General features: G+C 40.0%; 1 protein-coding gene across 1 annotated transcript in view; it reads left to right on the top strand.

Moving 5' to 3' along the window:
• The first annotated feature begins 1337 nt into the window (after nt 1-1337).
• Nucleotides 1338-26663, top strand: part of tbx15 (T-box transcription factor 15) — a 36561-nt gene continuing 11235 nt past the window's right edge. Inside the window, exons 1-4 of the mRNA XM_088644845.1 lie at nt 1338-2064; nt 13843-14050; nt 19057-19158; nt 21867-22038. Coding sequence (XP_088500971.1) covers nt 1863-2064; nt 13843-14050; nt 19057-19158; nt 21867-22038 — 684 coding nt within the window. The 5' untranslated portion in view covers nt 1338-1862. The remainder of the gene's footprint in view (nt 2065-13842; nt 14051-19056; nt 19159-21866; nt 22039-26663) is intronic.

Below are 26663 nucleotides of genomic sequence, written 5' to 3'. Positions count from 1 at the left end.
TTTTGTATATAACAGAAAAATCTACAATTTTCACCAAATCCATGCAAAACCATTGACTACTAATAACATCATTATTAATGCTGCCATCTCACCTAAACTAATGTCAGCTACATCTGCTATTATGAAAACAATATATACTATTGCTGGTTAAGTAGTCAATAATATTCCACTTATAATGTAAAACGTATTGCGGAGTCGATAAAGTAGATCGAATATAAACGATGAAACCAGGCAAATGATTTAAATGTCATTCCTATCGGCGTCGCGTTTAGTTAGTGTTTTTTACAGATAGATGTTTGCGACGTTTAACCTTTAACGAGTGATTCTGACATCAATTATCATTGTGAAAATCAAATCTAGTGAAATAAACCAGATATCCAGCTCAACGCGTCGTGCTGTTTCCTGTACACAGTTCATTGGAAATCTCATCGCAACGACCAAGCCACCTGCCATAAACTTCAGAATGGGACAAGGGTTGTTTCCTTTAAATATTGAGGTTAATTATGAGAATAAAAAGATCAGCGCTCTCATTCAACAACAGGTATCCTCATGTCAGACTAATGAGAAAATAACCAATTCACGTCTAACTGCCGTGGCATATTGCATGTTTTAGGATCATACCGTACGTGCGACCTGGAATAAGAGTCTTTCCTAATACGCCTTTTAGACTGAAACAGAGGGAAACTCGCGTCTCGAAATGTGAGCCTTTTAAATGTGGTCTATACATGAAAGAAAAAAAATGTATAGTATAGGAGACGTAATGAATCCGAAATATATGTGCCACACTCCTAAATAAACTGCTTTCATCACCATATGAAATACCTAACTTGCATCACAAAAATAATGCACTTTTATTGCTTTTCTAGACTCATTTTGCGATAGTTGTATGTACGGTAAATGTCAGGTTGCATGGAATAAAAGCGCATGCACATGGAGACTTTACTACTTTTAAACTCGGAAACAATGATCGCAAAAGCACGAAAGAGGGCCTAAAAGACGTTTGAACTTCTCCGTTGGTTTCCCAAATACAGGCCCGTTGTCGAGAGAGCCGGCGAGGTGTCTGCGCAGAACTCCTACTGCAAGACAAGTGTGAGAGACTTCTTGTACTGTATAGACTAAGAGTCAACTCTACGCTTAAGAAGCCTCTTATTATTTTAACGTGGGGAAACCATACATCAGTAGAATACAGATGCTGTGTGCGTTTAAAGCTGCAATGATATTCATCAGAATATATATAAATAAATGTGTTTTCCTTTAGACGGATTGAGCCTAAACCGCAGCTGTCGCGGTGGCCACTTTTTCAGGTGCTGTGATGCTGTCAGTGCCGCGCTGTGCTGATGGGGTTAATTGAAGGGATGTCCAGTAATGACCATCTGGTTTGAGGGCTTCACACCGGGGGGTTCGCGTTTCTCCGCGCCGCCATTGGGCGACACGTTTCGCTGCGCTCCCTCTCCGCGCCGCCCATTGGACGCCCGGCGTTTGACAGGGGCACGGAGGCAGCCCGGGTCCTTCCCGAAGAAAAAAAAAAGTTCCGCAGAAGTGAGTATCAATCAGAGACAGCCCGAAAGAAGCGAAAGAAAGAAGAACTGCAGCAATCGGCGCTCCAAAGCCCGAGATCCCTCCAAAACAAAATCTCCCGACAGGTTTTAAACTAGGAAAAGCTCCAGGCATGGAACCTCATCCTTAAAAGCTGATGTAACCCTTTGCTAGTCATAGTCGCTGGATTACTTTTTTTTTGGCAAGTGTTTCCGTCTTTAACATTCTCTGTAAGTGTTTTTTTTTTCCGGGTGATTTTGGAAGGAGCTCTTTTTTTTGTGTGTGTGTGTGAGTGTGTTGTTTTCTTCTCTTGGATTTGCTGTACAATGAGCGACAGAAGGAGATCCGCGGCGGCGCTTAGTTCCAGGGCTCATGCCTTTTCAGTCGAAGCGTTGATTGGGACGAACAAGAAGAGGAAGCTGAGAGACTGGGAGGAGAAGGAGTTGGAGTTGTCCATGGAGAGCCTCAGCCCCAGTGGACAGCTAGGAGACGAGGACGACCCGGCTCACTGTCTGGATATCCACCCCGGTTAGTGCTCAGACGACAGGCTTGCTCGGAGGCAGACATCTCCACAGCTTCGCCGTGCGCCCGCGGGGGCTGAGAGAGTCGAATAGAGTAGAGAAAAAAACATGATCCCGTCTTGCCATCAGGAAATATGGCACTTTAATTGTATTAAGGCCCGTATCTGTAATACTGGATGACTGCTTGACTGGTTGTGTGTTTTTACAGATAATTTAACGAAACGAGTTCAGGAAATAGAAATGACCACAGATATTGGCTGGATTAGTCTTACATTAAACAATTTAATCCAAGTGCATTCAACCAATTCATCAGTCAAAGAGGTAGACGAGTAAATAGCTGAAGGCTCGTCTGAACCGTTTTCTGATCATCAGCAGGCTTTAATGTTATTATTATGACACTTATTTCAACTGTCATACCTGTTGGTATGGTGACATTGTGGTCCACCTGGAGTTTTAACATATTTTCGTACCGCAAAAGACCCCTTATTCCACTTTCATAGTATTGATCGATTATTCGGGTGTTCGATTTTGTTCTGATTTACAAAATCTGTTCCCCGTTTTTTTTGGGATCCGGCAAAAAGTATGAAAATTCTTTATATACTTATTTTTCCAAGACGAAACATTCAGAGAGGTTTTGTCATAGTCCAAATATGTCTGCAGGTCATTTCAAATATGTCTGCGGGTTTCGGCGTATTAAACTCTTACAGACATATTTCATTAAATATTTCTATTTATATAGTGTCATGCACGCACGCATACAAGTATAAATACTTCAGTGAAGTCTAGGGAAATCAATCTTATTACTTCGAGTATCAAACACGATCTCCTGAAACCGCCGCTTCACGATATTTACACGTGCAGAGACTGATTTGCCAGATTAACAGCGGAGAATTGTTCTACTTATTACATTAGGAAGAGGCCTTTCTGCAACGAGTTCATGTGCACAATTCCTAGATGATCGAGTTGTTGATGCTCACAGAAAAACAGTACATGTAAATTATTTCATTTCTCCTTTTATTAAAATGTAACACAGGAGGAAAACAACTAATGTATTTGTTCACTGTTAAAACAGAAATGTATACCTTCGCAATACATGAAAAGTTCTATTTAAAATGATAGGTATATACTGTATAGGGAGAATTCTATTAAATAGAGATCGTTAGAAAAATAGAGTTTTGATAATGGAGCAGCTAAATATATACAAATCATGAAACAGAATTGTTCTGCTAATGTACACGCCAACAGGGATTTAGAACCAAGACATATGTTGACCTCGCTATTTTGCAACGTTGTGTAGTTGCGTTCTCTTCTCAAAATCTTTGTTTTTGGGGGCTTTGAAATCGGAACTTGTTATGGATGTGAATGCTCTGTATATGAATTGAAAAAATCAAATCGACGTATGCGCGAATGTTAAATACTACCGGTGGTATTACACTGGGGCATCGGACATCGGTTTGTAGTGTCATTTTGCGAATAGCATACACACGTTGAAAGTATCAGTACTGTCATATTCCCAGTGTCTTAAATGAAATGGTAAATGTATTTTAATTTTCCTGCAAAAATGAAAAAAAAATCCGAAATTTAAAAAATTGTTATATATTATAATCACGCTTAGTTTTATTTTAAACCGTGCAATAAATTGCCAACAACCCTGTGCTGCGATATTTTGATTTTGCTGCGTTTCTTAAACCATTTAAAGATACTGTAATTTCATTTATTCTTTCAATTGTTCTTCACCTACCGAGCAGTGATATAGATGCAATTATAATCCAGTTATATCTTTCTATAAATGCTCCATCCTTCACATAACCTAGTCGACATAAAACTGATTTGTTAGTAATATTATATATTTTCTTACAATTATTCATTAATGAATTCATTAACAGATTTTTGAAAAATAACATTTGAAAGCCATCATAATTTTCAAGAATATGCTCATATTCAAAATATTGCAGAGTGGTCTATTTAAATAATTTTAAATACATATTTCGACCTGCCGGTTAGTTTCTCACAGTGAGCTGTTCCAAATCGATCGGGTGACGCACAGCAAAAGTCCTGCTCACAATTTATCAAGCTGCTCTAACTATATGCCCATTTCTGCGAATTTCAATTGTAAAAAACGAACATAAAATACCGATTTTTATTATTGTCATTTTATGCCGTTGTTATTATTATCACATTAGTAGGCCTTACTGTTATTGCGTGGCGTAGTCGAGTTTTGATTTAATTATACAGCAAAATGTACTCGTAGGACCAGAGGAGTGAGTTATTTACGCGGATGTGGAATATTAAGACTTGAAATAAAGTTTGATCAGATGCTTATAAAGAAGTAAAATATCGATATTTATATTATAATAAACTTTGATTTTTTTGTTCACATTTTTTGTCGTTCACACCTATTTAAATGCTACCTCACTTTGAACGCCTATCCATGTCAATACGCGACAGCTTGTTTTGGGGATCATTGCATTGAATTTATGAACATTAAAATAGCCTGCTTTTCCATCGGTAGAAATTGAAAGTGGGACATTTATTTTTTGGTCACAATGAAAAGCATGTACTACTTAAAACATGATTTGAAAGTTAATCAAGGTAAGAGGATGTACTAAATATACAGCTTCACAAAAAAAGTAGGGTAACCAGTTTCTGCGGGCGTTCTGCGATTCCGTACAGTAGTTCAACCTGGACGAGTTGTGGTCGGAGTCTTACTAAATCACTGTGAAACATTTTCAGTGTTGTAAATTAATGAAAGCGACATGCGTGAAAATTAATACATGATTCATAGTTGAACAAATTCATTCCCGAATCAATTTCCCACAACCAGAAATAGATGCCTTCTCTTGTTAATCAATATTTTTCAGTTCAGCGATTACTGAAGAACAACACTGAGATACAAACCTATTTTTCGTTCTGGGCTATCATTTCCTTTTGAGACACCAAGCGATGTGACAGTAGTATTTTTTAAATTGGTGTGATGCGCAGATAGCCAAGCGCCTAGGCCAGTGCACAACAGCACGTCTTAAAAAAATAATTCATTCTCACACGCAGTTATCATAATTGTACATGCACGACTTCTTAATACCAATAACTAGATTTATAAATAATCTTCAGTTACTAAATAATAATAATAATAAAGGAGTTATTTTCTCTGTCAGAAGTTGACTGCGTCGTCAAGCTAATGAATTTTCATTCAGTATTCTTTGCACAGTATTGTGCTCGTACGTATTGTTTCACAGCCACGTATTTTGAGTAAGGGATGAAACTCTGGGAGTTCCGTTTCTTCCTCCCAGATGACAGAAGCATTAAAACAACTCGACTGTGTTAACAACCGCAGCTTCAATAGCACGGGAATGGGAGCGATTCGGATTGCTGCGATGAAAAGGAGATTCTCTCTGGGAACTAGGCCGTTCATAATCCCCGAAAGGTATTACAGTCTGGAGGAGTAAGTGCAAGATATTCTAACATTTATATCACTCTTATCTACAATTAATTTGGAATTAATTAACACCCGAAGAAGGCTCCACAGCCGAAAGGTTGTGTTTCTTTTCCTCTCTTTTCAGGAAGGAATAAACCTTTACTTGTTCCTCTGACGCAGCCGCCCACCTGAACTACAACATTCATTTTGCCGATTATAATAAATTATCCCAAAATGGGGAATAAGTATTTTTCCTCATGAACTAGACCGTAATGTGTCTCACAGCCCATAGTCCAGAAACACACACCAGCCGAGTGAAATGTCTTGATGTTAAATCATTTCTGTTCACACATCGTCCTCGGTCTTCTGCGCTTCTGCGCTTTACAAGAGCTCGCCAGCAGCGCGACTCCCAGCTCGCTCGTTTGTAAAAAACGGAATACATCGGTAACAGCAAAAAGAACACCAGCTCCTGTCACGTCTACCTGTGACTGTGAGGAGGATATTAAAAATAGCACCGTGGTGGTGAATTCTAATCGAGATTTGTGGTAAATTGTGACTGGCTTTAACAAGAAAGACACGCATCTATTTAAGAAAATCCCAGTGAGACAATCAGGTTTTACCGAAAGATTACTATAAAAATACATTTGCGAGATTACTCGTATTAACTACTGTACGTTTGGGCTGAAATAAATCAAGTAAATACAATGGAAATTTAGCAGGGACCGACGCTATTACGGACGGCACCGGGAGAGTGATTGGGCCAGCTCCTGGATAAGACACTGCAGGTGATTTCAGTTTCCTCGCAGAGGACAGCACCGGCGGCTGAGCAAGTCGCCTTACAAATTCTAATTCCTACTTTATCGGGGTTAGCTTTGGTCTGTTCCTTGGAGTCGTGCCCCAGTGTTTGAAAACCTCTGCATCTTGAAGGCTATGGACTTTGAAGTTTGCTGGCACCGCATTTTTCTGAATGTGGGTGTCCTGTCTTTTCAGCGCTGTGTATGATCATCAGTGAGCAAATGGTAGCCTACACACTTTCAGAGCAGCAGCTTTCTTGTGGTCAGTGTGTGTGGTTATTATTATTATTATTTTTTGTTCCTTAAGCAGAGAATTGTTCTCAAATGTTTGCCTTCAAAATATTATATGCTGTACACTTGGAAGTACATGACTGGAGCAAAAATTAAGATCAAAAGTTTCAGAAAACCAAAAGCATTAGCAAAGCAGGATTCATCACGGCTGTGCGCCTTTTCGGATGATGGGCCTCAACGAAAAATGTGAAAGCTCTGGAGCAGTTTTAAGGTCAGCTCCATGAGCAAAATGGAGGTGTTTTATTCTTCTGATATATTGAATAAAGATATTAAAATATCTTGTCCAGAACACTGTAATGAAAGGACTAAAAATTACTATCTTCTTTGCATTTTATAAATATTATAAGTGAACAATATACATTTGTGATAAACAAATCTGTTTTTGATTGTACTCGTTTTGCTATTGAGTGCATACATATTTTTGGAAAATCTAGACTTTCTCTTGCAAATAGGTAGGACAGAATTATATATTATAATGAAGTTTCACATTGTAATGTTAAACTTTGAGTTAGATACACAGCAGTATAGCAATAGATGAGTATGATATCTTTTAAATAAATTTACAATTTAAAAAACTAAAACAAGCATTTTTTGACTCTATCGATAGAAAAAACAAGAAAAAATTTGTTTTTTAAAAACTGTTTTATCATATGCAAAGAGAAATAATGAAGGCCCCATAGTTCCAGACAGAAGACTGCGCTGATCTCTATACCATACAGAACCCCTTGCTCTCAGGAATTACTTTTAATTTGTGTCAGGATTGAGAACTGTGAATCGCTGTTATGCTAAAATATGAAGCTATGGCCAAATGAATCTGCAATAATTTGGTACCATTGAGGCAGATTCTGCACTTTAAATACTTTAAGTATCTATTTCAATAGAGTGAGAGTTTCTTAAGATCTAAACCACCACAAGGTGAATCATGCTTCCCTGTAGTTGTAGTGAAATTCTCAGTATACTGTAAATGTCTTCATTACTTCTGCCCAATTGGATTATCGTGCCATGTACAGTACACTAAGCTGTGTCTGTTTTCTAGAGAAGGGTAGGGTTGTTCGGATATCACTGTCCGATGGTCTTATGAACTGTTCCTGCAGGGTCCGCCAAATTTGTTCCTCACTTTTGTCTATTTTACTTTATATTTTACTCTTCGTTATAATGAGTCTCTCGGCTTTAACAGACATTGTACTCGGACTCTCAGGTCTGACCCGTTTGCTTATTTTTCTCACTAATTAATTTTGCTATACCAGTTCCCAGACTTTCAGCCTTGTACACATTTGAGGTTTTCCGTGGATCTGCCTGATGTTTTCGACCTGTGGCTAGTCACATTATTGTGAAGGTGTTTCCACTCGTGTAGACATGAACATGTTTTACGTGGCACTTCCTTGTTGCGGTAAACCATTGATGTATAGTTTGTCCATGCAGTTGCAATTCAGTTGTTTTTTAAAGATATGTACTGTGTGTAACATGCTATGGTGCTGTGTTATTATAGCATTGTTTTTTTCATTAAGCATATGGTTGTGATTTGGACCCATATTATGCAACATAATCTTAACGTTTCATTGTTTGCACAGGAGTACGGATGCTTCTCTTTGTATGCACACATGCAAATTATGAATATATTTTAAACATGTATCCAGAAAATTATATGTGGATGTATTTTGAGTCCAACTAGACATTAAGTCACTGATATATCAATTGTATACACACATGTATCATATGGATTTTGTACAATACTTGGTGATTGTTTTTGCCTGTGGACCTGTCGAGTCTCAATCCAACAGCTTTTATATATAACCACTTACTCACCAATTTCTAAATACTTACAACGTTTTAATTCTGTTTGATTGAGCAGGTAATTTGTTCAATTAAGTAACTGGAGTTCACCTGGCAAGAAATCTAAATACCCTTCAGCTCTCAAACAGCATAGTTACCCTAATGGAAAAAATAACTTGTTTAATTGATTAATAGCTTGCAAGTGTTCCCCGTCGCTCGAAACAGGAAATCTAGACCGACCTATGAAATGCATTGAATTGGGATTCTGTCTCCATGACCAGGGTTGGAGACCCCTGTTTTAGAGAAATCACGTAGAGAAGGTATTGCGTATCTTGAAAGCATTGCGTCGAGACGGTGGTACAGATTTTCCGCTTCAATAGCTAAATGCAACACATATGACAGGTTTTATGGAGAGTGGGCCATGATGATTGACAAGAGATCCTCGCTCTCCTTTTGTTCCCATGGTGCCCCAGTACATCATGTTTTCCCGGGATCTCTGCTGTGCAGCATATAAATGTATCGAGCCAGGAACCACAGTACATGGTGTTTTTTATATAACTGTTGTCAGAAGGACTTTTCATCATACATCATATGTTATCATAATATTACATTGATGGAAGGCTGGCTGTGATTTAAATATTGCTGTAGGATCTAAATATTATTATCCATATTAATTTATGTTCCAGTATGAGCATTAATACCAATGAATGGAAAAAGATTCTCTAACTTGTGTGTTCTTTTGGAGACATAGTCATAAATTGGCACTAATCTTCTCCTCTTGAAAACAAAAATTTCAGATCATGGCCAAGATCATGTGAGTCTTCTGCGATGGGTGAATTTGTCAAGCCTACAAGTAATTTTTTAGTTTACAGACCATATAATTGTATTAGTAATACCATTTCTGCAGTTAATTTAGGTGTACTGAGGCCTGCTCAAATTTTCCTGTCCCTGACACACGCGTAGTTACAAATGTTGATCGAAGTTTGGATTGCTGCAAGGCTGCGTAGACTTCTTTCTGTATATAATATAACAGTGTAGTTCCATAGATAACATTACACAGCTAGTGTCTGTTCCAGCGCAGGCCTGTGTGGACTGCACCTGTGTTCTGTGAAGCCCTCAGCATTTACCAACTACCTACACAGGAGTCCAGACAGCTGGAGCCTTTACCATAGGTCATTTTGCAAAAATAAATCTAAAACCGAGCTTTAGTAGAAACTAACCTACCAGCTGTAACTCTTTTCATATGAGATAATTTTTTTTTTTTTTTTCCAGTCTGGTACTTTTCTCATACCTCTAAGGTTACCCATCCCATTTTGAAAACTGACAGACGCGCCTGCTCTCGGAAGATGCTCGGGCCTGGTTCGTACTTGCTGGGGAGACAGGGAATACCTGAATACCTGGGGGCTGTGCCACGTGTGTGAAACTGATACACTGGCTTCTTTTAAGAAGTGGCAGAATGAGAACCTTGAATCAATTAACCAATTAACTAAAACGAGCTAGATGGGCTGTGTGGCTCCCTCTCTTCTGTAACTTGTCTCATGTTCTTAAGGTGTTCCTGGGACCTCATCTGTGGAAGCAGACTGCAGCAGGGATGTCCCAGTCCTAATTGTCACTTTTCTCCTTTGGCTTGTAAGGCATATCTGTGTGAATGCTTTGGTGTATTACTCTATTCATTAACAGAAACAGGGATAGTCAATCCCACTGTTATCAACAGAACTAACAAGTATTTCAAACAGAAGAAGAGGACATATTGGTTGATGTCCCATTCTTGAGAGCATTATTATTTGTCTTAACACAAATGTCTAAATTAGGCACTTTGTCGTAATGCCATAGTTAGTAATTCACATATCCTATTAATGTGTCTGTCAGAGAAGAATATCCTTCTACTACTTTCCTTTCTATTTCTCTTCTACTCCTTTTTATGTTTATTATTATGCAAGTGTCATTTTATTAAATTCTAAAGAACTGTATGATATATGGTATATTTATAAACCCTCATATTTATAAACTTCAGATTGAAGGGACAAAATCTGCTAAAAGGGAATTTTGTCTGTAAAAATCAGAAATAATTGACTTTCCCTGCAATAACAGGCACACATAATAAAACACGATCAAAACAACCACCACACAGGTTAGGTTTGAAATTCAGGAGCAGTGCTGGTGACCCAGGGGTAGGTCAATTGCTTGCAATGGGTGTTTCATGTGCTTTCAAGAAATTCTATGCAGTGTATTTACCACACGTGAAATAAAGAGCTTGTGTATTTCTGATTGGACAGTTCAGATTAGAAGCAACAATTTTCATTGGCTGTGTTGATTGCAATTGTTAAAAAATAAGTCTAAAAAAATCCACCAAGCATATTTAAAGTGTGTGTAAAAAATGTATTTTGTGTTTTAACAGACACCCCTTCCCGCCAGTAGTTCTGTTAACCGAGGGTTTGCTGTGCATATGTCACACTGTGTCCTGGGCTTTAACATGACTAGCTCAGTATATCTTTAACAGATAGGTGCTGCTTGTTGAAAATGTGGACTGTATTTCCAGCGAAGGCAGTTGTTCCAGTCTGGACTGTTTCTCTGATTCCCTGCTCTGTGTCAGCCTCTATTAAAGACTCACACTCTCCTGTAACAGCTCCAACAGCTCTCTCCACTGTTTCCCTGCACAGGAGAAGCTGTATGGCCCTCTGAGGTCCCTCTCCCTCTTGCCAAGCCAGTAATCACCTCGATACTTAAAAGCAGGCCCGTTCAGAATAGACACACACAGGATCTCTGGCAAATGTGAAGAAAGACACATTTCCAGAGTGTGTTTCACCGAGGTGAAGTATCTGTTTTCTACTAACGCAGGTAAACTACAACAGTAGTAATTTCCCTGGTTTATACATTAAAGTTATTATGCTTGCGGTGAATGCACAATTTAAATCCGTGAAACATAATATTCATGAGACTTGCAAGATAAATTTGAACAATTACCTAAAAATAAAGCATTCATATTCGATATTTTTAAGATGAAATGATGTGTACACATACAGTATATACACAAAATAGAGGTGTATAGAATGAAGTTTAAGGATGGGTGCAAATACACTGTTGTTGTCTAAAGTATACTTTTCTGAAAATACATTATCATGGAATACTGTTTATTGCAAGACTTCTGCAGATGACAAGTCATTACAGTATATATCCTGATAACCAGGCTTTCGTAAAATCACAGTCTTTTAAAAGAGCTAAGTCTTTGGCTAGTGTACAGTGAGTACAATTTGCTGGTTGCAGACATTTTGACAAAGAATGCCAGATGTTAGATAACATGTCATTATCGGCTTCATTACTTTCTTAAGGACTACTCACTGAGAGGATGAGAGATGCATTTAGTTCCAGTGCTCATTTGTTGTGTTTGAATGCTTCTCCGTGTACAATGAGGGTGCTGTTGTGGGAGGGGCGCTGTTGACACAGGTCAGACCGAGAGATGAAAGCTGGTTCTCTGGAGGTCTGACCTGCATGTACAGTACGTGAGGTTGAATTCAGGTGATACTTGTTTTCTCCCTACAACCTGTAGGTCCTGTCTCTTACACGAGGTCTGCTCACTCTTTGATCAGATTCCCTCGGGGAACTCCTGTTTAACATTACTCCAGAATGTCTATGTGCTGTTTGGAAATTTCTCAAGATCTATTGTCCTGTGGTTGTAGTCCACTCTAAGTAACCGCTTGCTCTGCTGTTTGTGTGATCTGTAAATTATTCGGGTCTAAATGTGTACGTCTGCTGTGCAAGCCAGACAAGAGTACTATTCTACTCAACTATTTTGCAATTAATTTTTATTAGTTACTAAAATGTTGCTACAAGGCAATGATTCCTTAATGGGCAGTTACTCATTTTAAATAAAAAGTAAAAGTACTTTTTTCTTTTTCTTGTGTACAGTATTTTAGGTTTTCTATATTCCGTATTCAATGAATGCAAACTCACAATTACGTGAGGTGAATAATCCAAAATGGAGCAATTTAGTCTAACATTATGTAGTCTGTATGGTTAACAATATTTTAATGCTGTTTTTTTAATTTTATCATGTATTTTTCTCACATATTAAACACATACACACAATGTAATGAAAATATTTTGTAAGGCAAAAGTAAAACAATTGATTTTCATAGAAGGCTAGTTCTAATTTCAGCAGCCCTTGGCTCAGAAGTGGAATTACACCTGTAATTAAGGCTCTTGTAGGGGCTGTCCTGTTGTGTGGTAAATGTACTGCAATAATTCAACTCCTCTAGTCACCAAACTACGTTTCCCAAATATGACCCAGTCTGATGCGTATGTTGTGGTTCCAGATTATACAATAATTGTTTGTTGTTGGGAGTCACGGGTCATGGTTGTGAATCTTCTTTCACTGCCAATCAAAGATCATAATTGTCTATAATCTAGAATTCACTGGTTCCTGTTGACAGATGCAAACCTTCACTGGTTGGAATGTGCAATTTTGTTCTCATTTTTAGCCTTTAGGGGCTGTTATTGACCATCCCTAAACCATAATGGTAAAAAAACAATCATTTTATATATCGTCCATCGAACATGCGCAAATACACTGTTGTTCTTTTGCACAGCTTTAAAACCAACTTTGAACACATCAGTAATTGTTTAAAGCTATTATTGTTATCGTTGTTGTAGCTGATGTTGTTTTTGAACATGAAGTTAGGTTTTTACATGTGTAAGAAATCTGAATGTACTTCCTCTCAACACACAAATATCACATAAAACATTACTTTGGTGTTTGTCTACAATTAGCAATACATGTCTTACAGCAGTTATCTAAATTGGTCTAGAGCTCTAGACGGACTGTAATTAGGGAACAGAAATATTTGTATTATAAAACCTCCCTTTTCAGCTTTGTACATGTATTCTTTTTTATAATGTTTATATTGTTGCCTACAGAAAACAGTGAGGCGTCAATTTAAACTGGACTGAAAGCATGAAAAGGCAATAACTCCTATCGGTTCTGATACCCATTTGTTGTGGTTATTTGTATATAACTTTTTAAATGTTGATCAGCTTTATGTGTTATAACACTGGGCTAAGGTGCTTCGTGTTTTAAAAGTTCTCATTTATAGAGTGATTTTAAACACTGAAAATCAGTTTTGTGTGTTGTGTAGCGCAATACAACGATGTTAGTCAGTGTATTATTTTATAAAGCAAACTTACAATACCGTTAATGGGCCATAAAATCTATTCTGTTACCTCATAAATATTTACAAAGCTCTAGCGTGGTCAAGGGAAATTGAGACCTAGTAGAGCTCGGTTGCATAGCTGTGGTGACAACACGTGTAAACAAATCTAAAATGTTCCATGAAGTCTGCTTTTCTGTGCGGTGCGCTGAAAATACGCTTTATCCGTAGGTAATATTTTCCTAAAGATAAAGACGCCGTAGCGGTCGGCTCCGCGCACAAGCAGTGCAGACGCGCCCGGTCTGCTCCGCGGCTCGGGAGGAGTTCTGTTCGGCCGCCCGCGATCTCAGCCTGTCTGTGTCCCCCAGAGGCGGAGGCCAGCCCCGGCTCGGACAGCGAGGGACTGGCGGAGCGCACGTCCTGCTCCTTCGAGTCGCGCTCCGACCTGTGCCACACGCCCGGCGACGCCTCCCCGGCCTCCTCCATGGACGAGATCCAGGTGGAGCTGCAGTGCGCCGACCTCTGGAAGAGGTTTCACGACATCGGCACGGAGATGATCATCACTAAAGCTGGCAGGTAACGCTGGTTTTCCATCGCCAAGTCGTGAACAGTACTATAACAACTACCAGGCGATCTCCTGCCCCCGTGATACTGTTTTAAATGAACTGCCTGCTTTATTTTCTCCTAAAACGTTTTCTGTGTGTATTAGTGAAAGAAGGGGGCCTGCAGAAGCAAAATGTTTTTATTTCGTTTAGTTCACCCATTGCTCCACGGCAGAAACACGGTGTGTTTTTTTTTCTTTTTAATTTTCGGCATGAAGTCACCAACACTGATTCTGCTATTTTTAACGTTGTCTTAAAACTGGCTCAATTCTTCCGACAGCTGTTCGGGACAGACCCTTACATAATAATAATAATAATAATAATAATAATAATAATAATAATAATAATAATAATAATAATAATAATGTATTTAAACGTTTTTTAGTAAAGTTTTTTTTTCGTTTTTTATTACAAATTAAAATGACCCCAGACAGTTATGGTAACGTAATATTTATTCCAAACAACAACATGTAAATTCGAAATTGTCAGCGAGTATGCGACTGGGATGCAGATTAAACAAATTAGGGACATCCCGGGCGTCATGTGTAGTCGAATCAAAATATAAATTTGTACATATATTATGTTGAAATAAATATTTGAACAACATATAAATATACCCGAAGAAGGCTCCACAGCCTCGCTTTGCTTTTCAGCAGGAATAGACCTTTACTTGTTCCTATATAGTTGAAGTGATCGTTTTCCTACTGTAGTTACTTCTGCGACATAGATGGGGAAATAATCCATTTCTTTTCTAGCCGCTTTATCCAGAGCCGAAGTTTCTCCCGGCAAATTAACGGGCGCAAGGCAGGGTACACCCTGGACGAGACGCCAGTCCATCGCAGGGCAGACACACAGACACACACTCACGCCAGGGGCAGTTTTCACACAAGTCAGTAACTCTACCAGCATGGCTTTGGGCAGCGGGAGCCCCCGGAGCCCTCGCACGCCAACAGGAGAAGAACATACAAACTCCACACAGACAGCAGCCGAGGATGCGGACCACCGCAACAACCGCCGCCGTGCCGCCCGCAGAGTCTAAAAGGGGCCATACGGGTTTCTGTACGGATGTCTCTGAAGGAACTGTCCTCAAAGAGCTCAAAGGATTTTAATTAAAAACCATCAAACGCCAGAACTCTTACTTCCTCATTTGCTCAAGGGACTTACAACTGGCTGTTAATTCTAAACATGCAGAATATCGCGCACTGCCTCAGAGATAGAACATTTTAGAAACAACAAAAACCTTATTTTAGAGCACTGCTGACGCATTACGATGGATCGCTTTTTTTTATTTGCAAAATAAGAAATTCATTTCTGTGCCGAGGTCATGACGACTTCTGGTGGAATATTTTCTCTCCCTGGGATCAAAGACGAAAGCCCAGGAGTAAAAATAATTAAAGAAAATATCATTCAGATATAACTTGATATTATTAAATGACTTAATATCATTTTATTCGTTTGCAACAAGGAAGTACAGTATACCTACTACACATCCACAGACGATCAGGAAGCTAAAGACTTATTAATAAAGAATTTATTTAAACATCATGATGGACTACTAGGAACCGTAGGTCTGCGTAAGAAACGCAGACATAATAATAATAATAATAATAATAATAATAATAATAATAATAATAATAATAATAATAATAATAATAATAATGTTTTATGTACGTTCTATAATGTTTTATATTTTCCAAGAGTAAGAAAATATGGAAGATAGCAGCACTATTAAGACCAAGGACTTTGAGACCGGGAGAAGTGCAGAGGAGCAGACAGACATAGTTCGGGCGAAGCCTCTGAAGAGGAATTTTTAGAGTCTGGATTTGAAAGGGATCGGGAAGGCGACTCTCGCGATTTCCTTGGGGACAACATTCCAGAGCTCTGGGGCGCTGCTTTCATATCGGAAGTCTAAGTTAGATAATAGCAAATTTTGTAACAGATCGTTAATTGTCATTACATTTTCTTAAAGTTATCAGAGTAAAAAGGAAAATAGTAAGTAGCAGGCCTAAATTCTTGATGAGGTGTGAAACATCTTACTTTGCTTATACATTTACACATTTAAATATAAATATAAAATATAAAATCCAGTTTTTTATGTTCCCGTGATATTGACGCGCTCAGCGTTTTGAACAACCGTAACCGTCGCCAGGAGAAACGGACTTTGAACAAGAGGATGGTTATCCGGAAAACTATTTTGATTCAAATAGAAATTGAGTTGAAGAAGCTGGGTTTTTCCGTCTTAAACAACGAAAAAGATCGAGGTCGGTTTGATGGCATCTTCTTGTATGTAACTTTTCTTATACTCTTGAATCAAATTCATTTTTATAGATTTGCTCATACTTTTAAAGGCTGAAATGTGGGCAATGTAGAAGACTTTTAAACCGAATTGTTGTCATAGCCGCGTGCCACAAACCCAGCACAACGTGTTTTCCGTGTGTAGCCATCAATCTTCAATAACTCTTAGGCATATTATTAATTAGTAATACAAATATTGAAATAAGTAATGGAAGAGGTGTGTAGTGTGAATCCGCGCGCTCGAGAAAATTAATTGTTAATCTATTTACAATAAAAATAAAAAAGAAATGCCTATTTTAATCAACATAATGGAGTAGTTTTAAGTAAATACATATGGTCGACAAATGTATCATTCGTGATAATTCAAGGAGTGCACAATTCGTTAATGGGTAATTCGAGAATCGGTAAGGAAGGGTTTTCAGAATAATCTGCTCCTTGTTCTTCCAAAATAAGGTTAATTTAAAATATTTATTTGACCACTAACACCTAAAACTTGGACAACGTGAGTTTGATTTATATATATATATAATATATATAGAACCTTTTCTTTCATAACGCTTTGATATTGGATGCTCCTTCGCTGTACTGTACCTTATCGGTTTTCAGCAGATTATTCGAAATGTCCCGCATAAATAGAATATTACATTCTTAGTTTGTTCGCATTAATAACGGCGTGTCGCTAAATTTCGTGAAACGTTTTCTCGCATATTTTAAAACACACAATTGTTAACTATTCTTAACAATGCTTTTAATTGACATATTTATATATTATGAATAATATATTTAATAATGTCTTCCCTGCTATTATCACTATGTCTGAAGTTGCATCTCTAGACATTTTACTAATATTTCTAATATTGTTCATTTATATAATGGAAACGGATTTTACATTATGGCTAATATAGCAATTGAATTAAGTTACCAGATACTTACAGTATAGTTGCAAATCACTGTAATTTGTTATTGTACAGTGCTAAAATGAAAAAAAAAATAGAATCTGAAAACTATTGTTTAAATAAACTGTAGTTTTATTATTGTTTACTACGTCTAGTATTATTTATTATCTGCAGCGCAAACACTAGATACTCGAACTGTTTTCCCTTAATTGGCTAAATTCGCATAAACCTTGTGTGATGAATGACATTTTAAATTCATACCACGTTAGCGGGCATCCTTGAACAAGAATTAACTTTCGTGTTTTAAAAAGCCTTTTTAGAATCGTGGGGCATTGATTTCATGGCTCTGTTTTTAATAACCATACACATTTCAAAGTAAGCGAAAGTTTAACAAAAATAACTTTTTCTTTCATTATGAGGGCACCAGTTTATTGTGTTTCTCTAGGGCGAAAATCTAGATTTTGTAGAAGCAAAAATAAAATAGAATTAAGTTAAAATATGTTTGAATCAAGTATTATGCTGAAGTACATTTAATTGTTGATTTTCATTTTTTTGGAACACATTTCATTTTATTGAGGTTTATTGAAAGTTGATCTATCCTACAATGCCAGAGGTGTGTATATAGGCAGTAAACTATATAGTACATTTCCCTGTTCCTGTTAGCGTGCAATCGCTCTTTAGATTTGCTTTCAAATGCACATGGACTGTGTTTGGACAGTGCAGTGCATTGTGAAAACATGTTAAAATAATTAAGAACATCATCGTGCTGACGTCAGTTTTGAAAAGAAGCAGAATCACTTCCAAAATGGTTAAAATCTTTTGTACTGAAGCCCAGAATGACTGGGTTTCCTTTAAGCGGCTGCTCTAATCATATAAATGGCGATCACTCGGGTCCAAACAATGTCGTTCAAGATGACGTGTTTTATAGAGGAGCTCTGTCATTTTAAAGTCAGACACTGTTACTTGCTGGGGTTAATGAGAGCAGAAATGAAAGCGAGTCAATGTGTAGAAACAGGTCTCCGAATTGATCAGTGCCTGGGTCAATACATTAGTCATGAACATGCCTCCTGTAGCCAAAGTAGTGTCTGCCTCAGTGCTGTGAGTCTGCTCAGTCTGTGCAGTAAGGCACTGCAGTCCCCTGACTGTGTCCCATTCCGGCCAGTTTCCTATACTCCTGTAACGCTCATTACAGTGCTGGTCGTTGACATTTGCAAAGCAGCACTGATGTGTAAATACACAGGCAAATTAAACCTCCTGCCTTGTTTGCATCCTTGCACTTCTTGTGTACTCTACTGGAGCACCTCGGCGCTGAGAGACGGCGGATAAAAAGGAGAAACTCTCACATGCAATCTTGCCTCCCACTTCGGCTGTCTGCTGGTATGGAGGGAAAATGCAGATGACTGCCTGTTTGATGTTGAGCAAGTGACACTCTGCAGAGCTCGTGGGCTGCTGGTGGGTGTGCAGGAGGAGGCATGCGGGTGAATGAGCTGAGCTGAAGAGCACCGGTTAGCTCTACCTCTCCACGTGTGAGAATGTCGCGTGTCAGTAAGGCTTCCTGCAGGAACAGTATCGGAAATGGAGAGGAGGGTCTACAGGATTTCTGTTGGCCCACAGGCCTGTTCTTAGGGCCCATGTCCGGGCCGCAGGAGAGGCAGCAGTTAAACGCAGAGTGAAAGCATGTTCTGTTAAAGCAGCCCTAATACTGAAGCTGGTCGTCCGGGGATGAGCTGAAATCAGATTTCTTCCAGCCCTGTGTTTCATTACCCTTTTTTCCCTAATATATTTCTAGGAGAATGTTTCCTGCCATGAGAGTAAAAATCCTGGGCTTGGATCCACATCAGCAGTACTACATTGCTATGGACATAGTGCCCGTGGACAACAAAAGATATAGGTAATCCTGTTCTTTCCCTTTCGCTCAAGCACATTCGCTGCCGATCTAGTAGTCATTTAAGTATTTCAGCAATCAGCACAGTCATAATAATTACTGCTTTCATTCCAATCTTGGGGATCTGCAACAAGCACCCAGCCCAGTTCTTGGAGCCAAAACTCCGGCTTCTTTTCAAGAAACAGCTGGACGAGATCCTCAGATCAATTAATTACTAGAACCCAAACAAGCGAAACAGGCTGCACGGCTTCCTCTTGTTTATAACCTCTCTGATGTTCTCCTGCTCCCCTTAAGTCTCTTAACCCAGACTCCTGGTACGTGTGAAAAAGATGTGCTTTTCTGCTAGAAGGCCATTTCACTGTTTACTGATTATAAAACTTAGTTGAACTTAGTAGTGGCAATACTACAGCACTTTAATGCCTTTTAAAAGCTACTGTGTATTCACACAATTGCTATTCAGCTACAGTACGTTAGTAATAATAATTCTTTACACGTATATAGCGCTTTTCTGGACTCTCCACTCAAAGCACTTTACAGGTAACGAGGAATCCCACTACCACCACCAGTGTGCAGCCCCACCTGGATGATGCTCCAGTCCTCTCCCCTCACTCCAGCTCTCAGTGGGGAGGAGAGCAGAGTGATGGAGCCAGTTCATAGTTAGCAGATGCACAGTGCAAGCATATGATGTAATTTAATCATGTGAGAACCTCGCGTAGAACTGTGATTCCTGCCCAATACCTTTCCTGTAGTTTATTTTGAAGCAGAGATGCGTCTGTTTCAAGACTCCAAGAAACAGACGTGCACATTCGCACCCCTTGTCCACTACCACTGGCGCCAGGAGCTCAGAGAGCACCGCGCGGACTCGGGCGCTTCTGCACGTGCCCCTGGGTGCTCTCCCATGAGCAGCACCAGGAACGCACTCCGACGTGCCTGGCATGTGCCTGCTGCACACACGAACGAGCTCACACAGCAGGGACTGGCAGCGCTGCGAGACGGGGGGACCTGCCGACACGCTGCTCGGGCGGAGATGCATGTGTGTGGACCGAGAGCGGGAGGAGGTGGGGGGGCCATCTGTCCAGGATTGTGTCACACAAGCCCGGATCTTTATTGATTGTGCTTGTGCCAGATGGCAGATTTATGAAAGATGAAAGAGACTAATCAAATTTCCAGTTCTGTTTCAGCTTAGGTTTCTCCTTTAACACTTTCCCTGCTACTCAGCCCATAACCCTAAACAGAACTTCACACAGGAAATTATAGAAATGCCTTGAATTCTCCGCAGGGGAGCGTTTAATACTTGTAAGCGATAACAAAAGGTGAAATGAGAGTTTTGTCAATTTGACCATTTAGTGTCAATTTTGGCAGAGGGGCGAAGCTAAGCACTTTCAACTGCTAGCATGGCCAGAACTAAAGTCAAACAGCTGCTCCTCTGCTAGCAGCAATATCTCATTCTTGCAATTTGCTGGAGGAATGCTTTGTTTTGGGAGGGGCAGAACGTACTGATCGTTATATGCATTTTCAGAATTCGGAAAGTGAATAAAATCCTATTTTTGCAAAAGCTATGGTGGAAGTGAATTAAGAATACAATTTTTAACAGTTCCCAAATGCTAAAAAAAATACACACACTGGTTTTTCAAGGTCTGCAGGAATGCCAGTAAAGCATACATGAGTAAAATTACTCTGTATGTAAGCTGTCATCCCAGCTTCTTTCTTATGTGTTATATTCTTGAATACTTGTGCAGGGTTTACATTTCTGCGACTCAGGTTTTGAATAATTTTTAAATGAATCCATGTGACGTGATTTGTTTCCAGTATGATCATTCCTGAGAGTGACAAAATATCGTTATTTTAAGAAACAAAAACTTCAAAACGTTTACTAAAGAAATATTTTAGCACTGCCGTGAACTCAAACCTTTATGTCGGCCAGGTGTTGTGTTAGAAAAAGAAAAAAAATCAAACAAAAAAGTTATTAGTCTTGCTGTGGAAGTAGAAAAGGTAATACCCGAATCCTTCCCTCACTCGAAAAAGGTCGTTTATCAATGCAGCTCTTTAACACTCACAGTACATACTTCGTGACCGCTGTTGCCAAGCACTGCAGACTGGTAAAAATAAAACGGACCTTTGAGTCCTGCTTGTGAAAACTGAGCTTCCTCCAGTGCCCATGACAGAGGCTGGGGACGCTGGCCCAGTGTGGACCCTGCTTTGTGCACGTCCCACTGTCCCACTGTCCTGCATTCCTCCAGTCCCACTGTCCTACTGTCCCGCAGTCCCGCAGTCCTCCAGTCCCACTGTCCCACTGTCCCACTGTCCCCAGTCCCCCAGTCCCCCAGTCCCCCACTGTCCCACTATCCCCCGGTGCCCCAGTCCCCCAATTCCCCAGTCCCACTGTCCCACTGTCCCCCAGTTCCCTAGTCCCACTGTCCCACTGTCCCACTGTCCCCCTGTCCCCCAGTCCCACTGTCCCACTGTCCCACTGTCCCCAGTCCCCCAGTCGCCCACTGTCCCACTGTCCCACTATCCCCCGGTCCCCCAGTCCCCCAATTCCCCAGTCCTGCTGTCCCAATGTCCCACAGTCCCACACACAGGTACTCGGTGGTACAGCATGTGGGGAGCTGCTCTCTCCAGGGGTGAAGCAGCAGCAAGGATGTGAGCACAGACAAGAGGGACTTCCCTGCGGTTCCTCTGTTAACGGCCGTGTTCGTCTTTCTGGGCTCCAGGTACGTGTATCACAGCTCCAAGTGGATGGTGGCGGGGAACGCGGACTCCCCAGTCCCCCCGCGTGTCTACATTCACCCCGACTCCCTGGCCTCCGGTGACACCTGGATGAGGCAGGTGGTGAGCTTCGACAAGCTGAAGCTCACCAACAACGAGCTGGACGACCAGGGACACGTGAGTGAGCGCGCGCCGGCTCTTGTTCAGGACGTGCACGCTCAGACATCGCAGGGCCCGGCCCGCGGGAGCGCTAGGCCCGGCTTCTCTCAGACGAGGGCTTGCCGAGCTCCACTGAACTTCAAACACGAACACGGAAGCTTTAACGAGTTTAATAATGGTTTGTCTGCCCGTCTCTCTGAACCTGTCTACTTACGAGTTCTGTGCTGTACTGTGCATTGGTATGAAGTGGCTCTGAAGGGTTAAGTAAGGATATGCTATTAGGTCCACCATAACAACAGACTGCCTGTCTGCCAGGAAACGAAATGTTTGCTCCAATCAATTTAACACATACTGTATATCCTTTACATTCCTAATGTTGTTATTGAATATTCCCTGCTTTTATTGAATGCGTTGGGTATCAGTGTTGCTTGCATTAGTTCCCTACCCCCCTGTGCAGTTTATATAAATTGGCGTGAAAGATGGAAAGAAATGTATTGAGTGTCCCCACTAAATAACACTCCATATTTATAAAGAGAAACTGTAATTCATTGCCTAAGAAATTAGATCTTCGTCAGAAGGGTTTTACTGACAAGAAACAGAGGGGTGGGTTTGAAAACTTGTTTTATCGATATCATTCTACTTTAATTCTCTTCTTGGCTATTTGTTTTCTAAACCGTGAATGTTTTGGTCCTGTGTTTTCGAAAAAAAGGACTGCGGTCAGATTTGAAAACTTGAACGGATTGCCATTGATCTTTAATAATAACAACATCAAGAACTCACAATTATCGCAGAGGAACCCGTGATGCTTCGCATACAGAAGGAGCTACACAGCAGAGTCTGTGGAGAAGGGAGAAATGGCTTTGAGGAGAGTCCGATTTCTTGATTGAGTGAGGACATGAGGTTTAACACTTCTGTTAGCATGAGCAGTGCCATGGGATCTCTGATGGCCACGCTGTGGGGCCCTTGGTTTATCATGTCATGCAAAGGATAGTATTTCCTACTGCACTGTGTCTCCAGACACTTCACCGAGGCACTGACTGAGGAAATTCAGCATCGCCCTGGGTTCAGTTCCTGGGCTGCTTCATGGAGTTTATCTGATCTCCCTGTATTAGCGCGGGTTTTCTCTGGGTGCTCCAGTTTCCTCCCACATGCTGGTAAGTTTATTGGCTTCTGGGAAAACTGGCACTGGTGTGTGTGTGTGTGTGTGTGTGTGTGTGTGTATGTGTGTGTGTGTGTGTCTGCCCTGCGATGGCTCCTGTTGCTTGCTGGGATAGGCTCTAGTTCGCCTGTGACCCTGAATTGGATGAAGCCGTTCCAACACAGATGGATGAATAGAAGGTTCAAAGGGAATAGTGCCACCTACTGGTCCACTAAAGCCACATACAGCAGCGACCTGATATTTCTTAGAGGTTTACATCCCAGTACCGACCAGGCCCAGCCCAGAGCTTCTGACCACATGCTTCCTCGTCTGCTACCAATCATTATGTTCACTGTTTTTGCTCTATTATAAATTATCTGGTTGTGACTTTTATGTAAATGACATATTGAGCAATCTCTCCCTGTAGAATCAGGGGAAGTACTAGAAAAAGCTTTAAACAGCTTCCTCTGAAAAACTCTGTGCACCTCAGTGCTGACTGAGATGTTTTTTTCCCTGGGTTCTGGGCCAAGACAGATCAAAACAGCATTCTCTAGTTGCTCTGATCTAGGAGTGCAATTTCAGGTTCCTAGTGGAAAAAAAAAACAGCAATCAGAGTCGCTAATGGTTAACACATTGAGAGACTGATTCTCGGTGTGTAAGGTGTTTGATAATAATTATTGTCCACTGTATCAGACTAGGAAAGCAAGATTTTGTGTTTTCGGACTACTGAAATTCCGCTTTTTGGTTTTTATAAAAAAGCATGGTCTGAGATCTGCTTCTACATGATTTAAGTAAAAAGTATTTGGCAGGCGTTGTAGGATTTAACAGTGTGGTCTGTCATCCTTCAGATAATTGAATTGTTTGTTTAGAAGATGGGGAATTGAAGAGATTAAACTCATGTTTAAAAAAATAAATTTGCTGCCACTATTTAGCCATTTGTGGTAAGTAATTGCTGTTGCATTTCCGAGCTTCTTCGTGGCACTGTTGATGTGCTGTATAGACCCAGCTCTGATGAGTGCAGAGATCTGAGCCCCACGCTGATTGCAAAGACTGACACAGATTCTGCGTTTCATGAGCTGCTGCTGTGTTCCTTACAGGCTGCTCTTGTTGTTGCTGTGAGATCATTATTTATTAATAGTATTATATTACCCAAAATGTGATATACGGTGCATTTAAAAATGCTGCTTCAAGTAGATCATCGAGAAAGATATTTGTATATTTTATCATGTTATTGTTTGTTCTGTATTCATTTTTTGTTGTTGTCCTCAGTTTTTATTTTGGAGTTTGGTGGCAAACCAAACTTCTTCCCAGGTTGACAAGAAATACTAACAAATAAAAATAAACTCTGAAACATCCCTTTTGGATAGCACAGGTGTTCTAAATATCCATCCCCGGCTTCAGTAGTCAGTCAGAAGTGGGTCCTGGCTTGTGAATAGTATCACAGCAGCTGTTTATTGTGTCAGATGCATAGATAGAAACAACAGCAAAAACAACTTTTGATTAATGTGGCACCTCTCTTGACAGCTCTTTACAGAAACAGCACAGCCCAGCTCTATTAATAAGCCTCCATTTTACAAGTTCAAGACAGAACGAATTCTTATTTTCGGCGGTAACCTGGAGATTAGCAAAGCATTTTACTTTTAAATAGTTTGCTCAAGGGAAGAACTGCAGCACCCTACGCAGGACTGAACCTTTACTCTTCTTTTACTGTTGTCAAGAGAAATTACCTCCGTTTTGATTTTCCTTAGAACCATGCCAATTACTTTGGGGTCTTGTCCCTGGTGCATGCCCACTCAAACACAACTGCTAGCCTCTTTATCAGATATGCATTGATTTGGCACATGTGGCACAGCAAGGCGACAGACTCCCTATTTTTGTCTACTGAAAATCAGCCTGCGCAAGACGAATGTCACTGTGGTAAAGAAATGCTCCAAATTGGCTTTGAGCAAGCATCTGTGGTCAGCAGAAAGGTTCCAGTGAGCCATTTGTCAGCCATTCTAGTTATCCTGCGAACCACAATCTGCGGTGTGTACTGTAGGCTGACCCATACTCAAGGCACGACGTCTGATTATCAGCAAAAATGGGAAATATTCTTAACTTTATTGCTTTGAGTATGTAAATAATTTAGAACAGGCTACTACTACTAATACTAAAATCGAATCCATAGGTTTTTATTTTAAGTGGATAAAGTAGCATCCCAGTAGAAAAACTTTGTGTTGCAGTAGTTATTCTCAAAGGCTGTCCAGTTTGTATGATGAGTGATGTCACAAGGAAGGTGCTATTTCTAGCTGCATTGTGATTCTGGACTGTACCTCCACATCACAGCTGACTGAAAAACTTGTATCAGCTGCAAACTCCACCTCCAGTACACATTCTCTTGTGGAGCTGCTGTGCCATTCTGTCTGGTGTCAGTAGTGGCCCTCTAGAAAGTATGTTAAATGGTTGTGCAGTGGAGACCCTCAATACCCTTGTGATATGAAAATCCCAGAAGAAGCATAACACACATTTCACATTTATAGTAATGTAAAGCTTTATGTCAATTTATCCAGGAGATCACAAAAATAGTTGCTTGGAGACATTGAAAATATATATTCATTTTTAAAAATATCTACATTTTTGCCTGTTATGGTGAATTAAAAACAATTTACTAACCTAAAAAGCAAGGATGATGAATTTTAAAACTGTTTTTTTCTGGCTATTAAAGCTCGGTTTTTTTTTTTTCTTATTTTAGATATTGGTGAGGCTAACCTGTTTCAATGTTTTTTATGGTGTATTTTTTTATTGAACTCCCATATTTTAACCACGAAGCAACACAGAAAACGGTGTTACCTTTGACAAGACATCTCCGCCATGAAATGTACTTTTGTTCTTGAAACCAAAAACTTAGATATACATTTTCCTCCAACCTCTAACTTTGCATTAAGTAATAAAACAGGGGAAATGCAAGACAGCAGCAGTATAAGCTGACCAGCAAAAACTGTTTTGCTTCAGTTCCTCTGCCACGTTGTTCGAATTTAGCAGATCTGGCTTAGGTTTATTTTAGGTAGGGCTGAGGTCTAAGTCCCAAATTGGGATTCCCTTGAGGCAGACATACAGAGGGGGGGTGGCCGGTATATTAAATTTACTGTCACTATTTTTGCACTGCTTTCAAAATGTCTTTTTGTTTGACCCTATGGTCCCCAGCAGTACAGGGGGACATGTGCTCACTTTTCCACTAATTAAAAACAGAGACAGAGACTGGAGGGGATGTTAAACTATCCATATTTTACAGAACAGTTCTAGTGTGAAATCTCCGCATTCAGTACTCATTTTCCACTTTGAATGGCGATGTGAGGTATAATTCCTGAATTTACTCTTTCTCCCCTCATGTGATCTGTCGCAATGTGGACACAGAAGTTTCAACACAAGAAAGCGAAACAGTTGGAGGTCCTGTAAAAACACACACACTTAAGCATTTATTTTTTTATTTCAAACATACACCCGCATTTGGAGTAAGTGACTCATT

Source organism: Lepisosteus platostomus, chromosome 2 (genome assembly GCF_059453375.1).
Source record: "Lepisosteus platostomus isolate fLepPlt1 chromosome 2, fLepPlt1.hap1, whole genome shotgun sequence".
NCBI lineage: Eukaryota > Metazoa > Chordata > Actinopteri > Semionotiformes > Lepisosteidae > Lepisosteus > Lepisosteus platostomus.
Note: the sequence above shows the minus strand (reverse complement) of the source record. Positions and strands in the feature narration are given on the sequence as shown.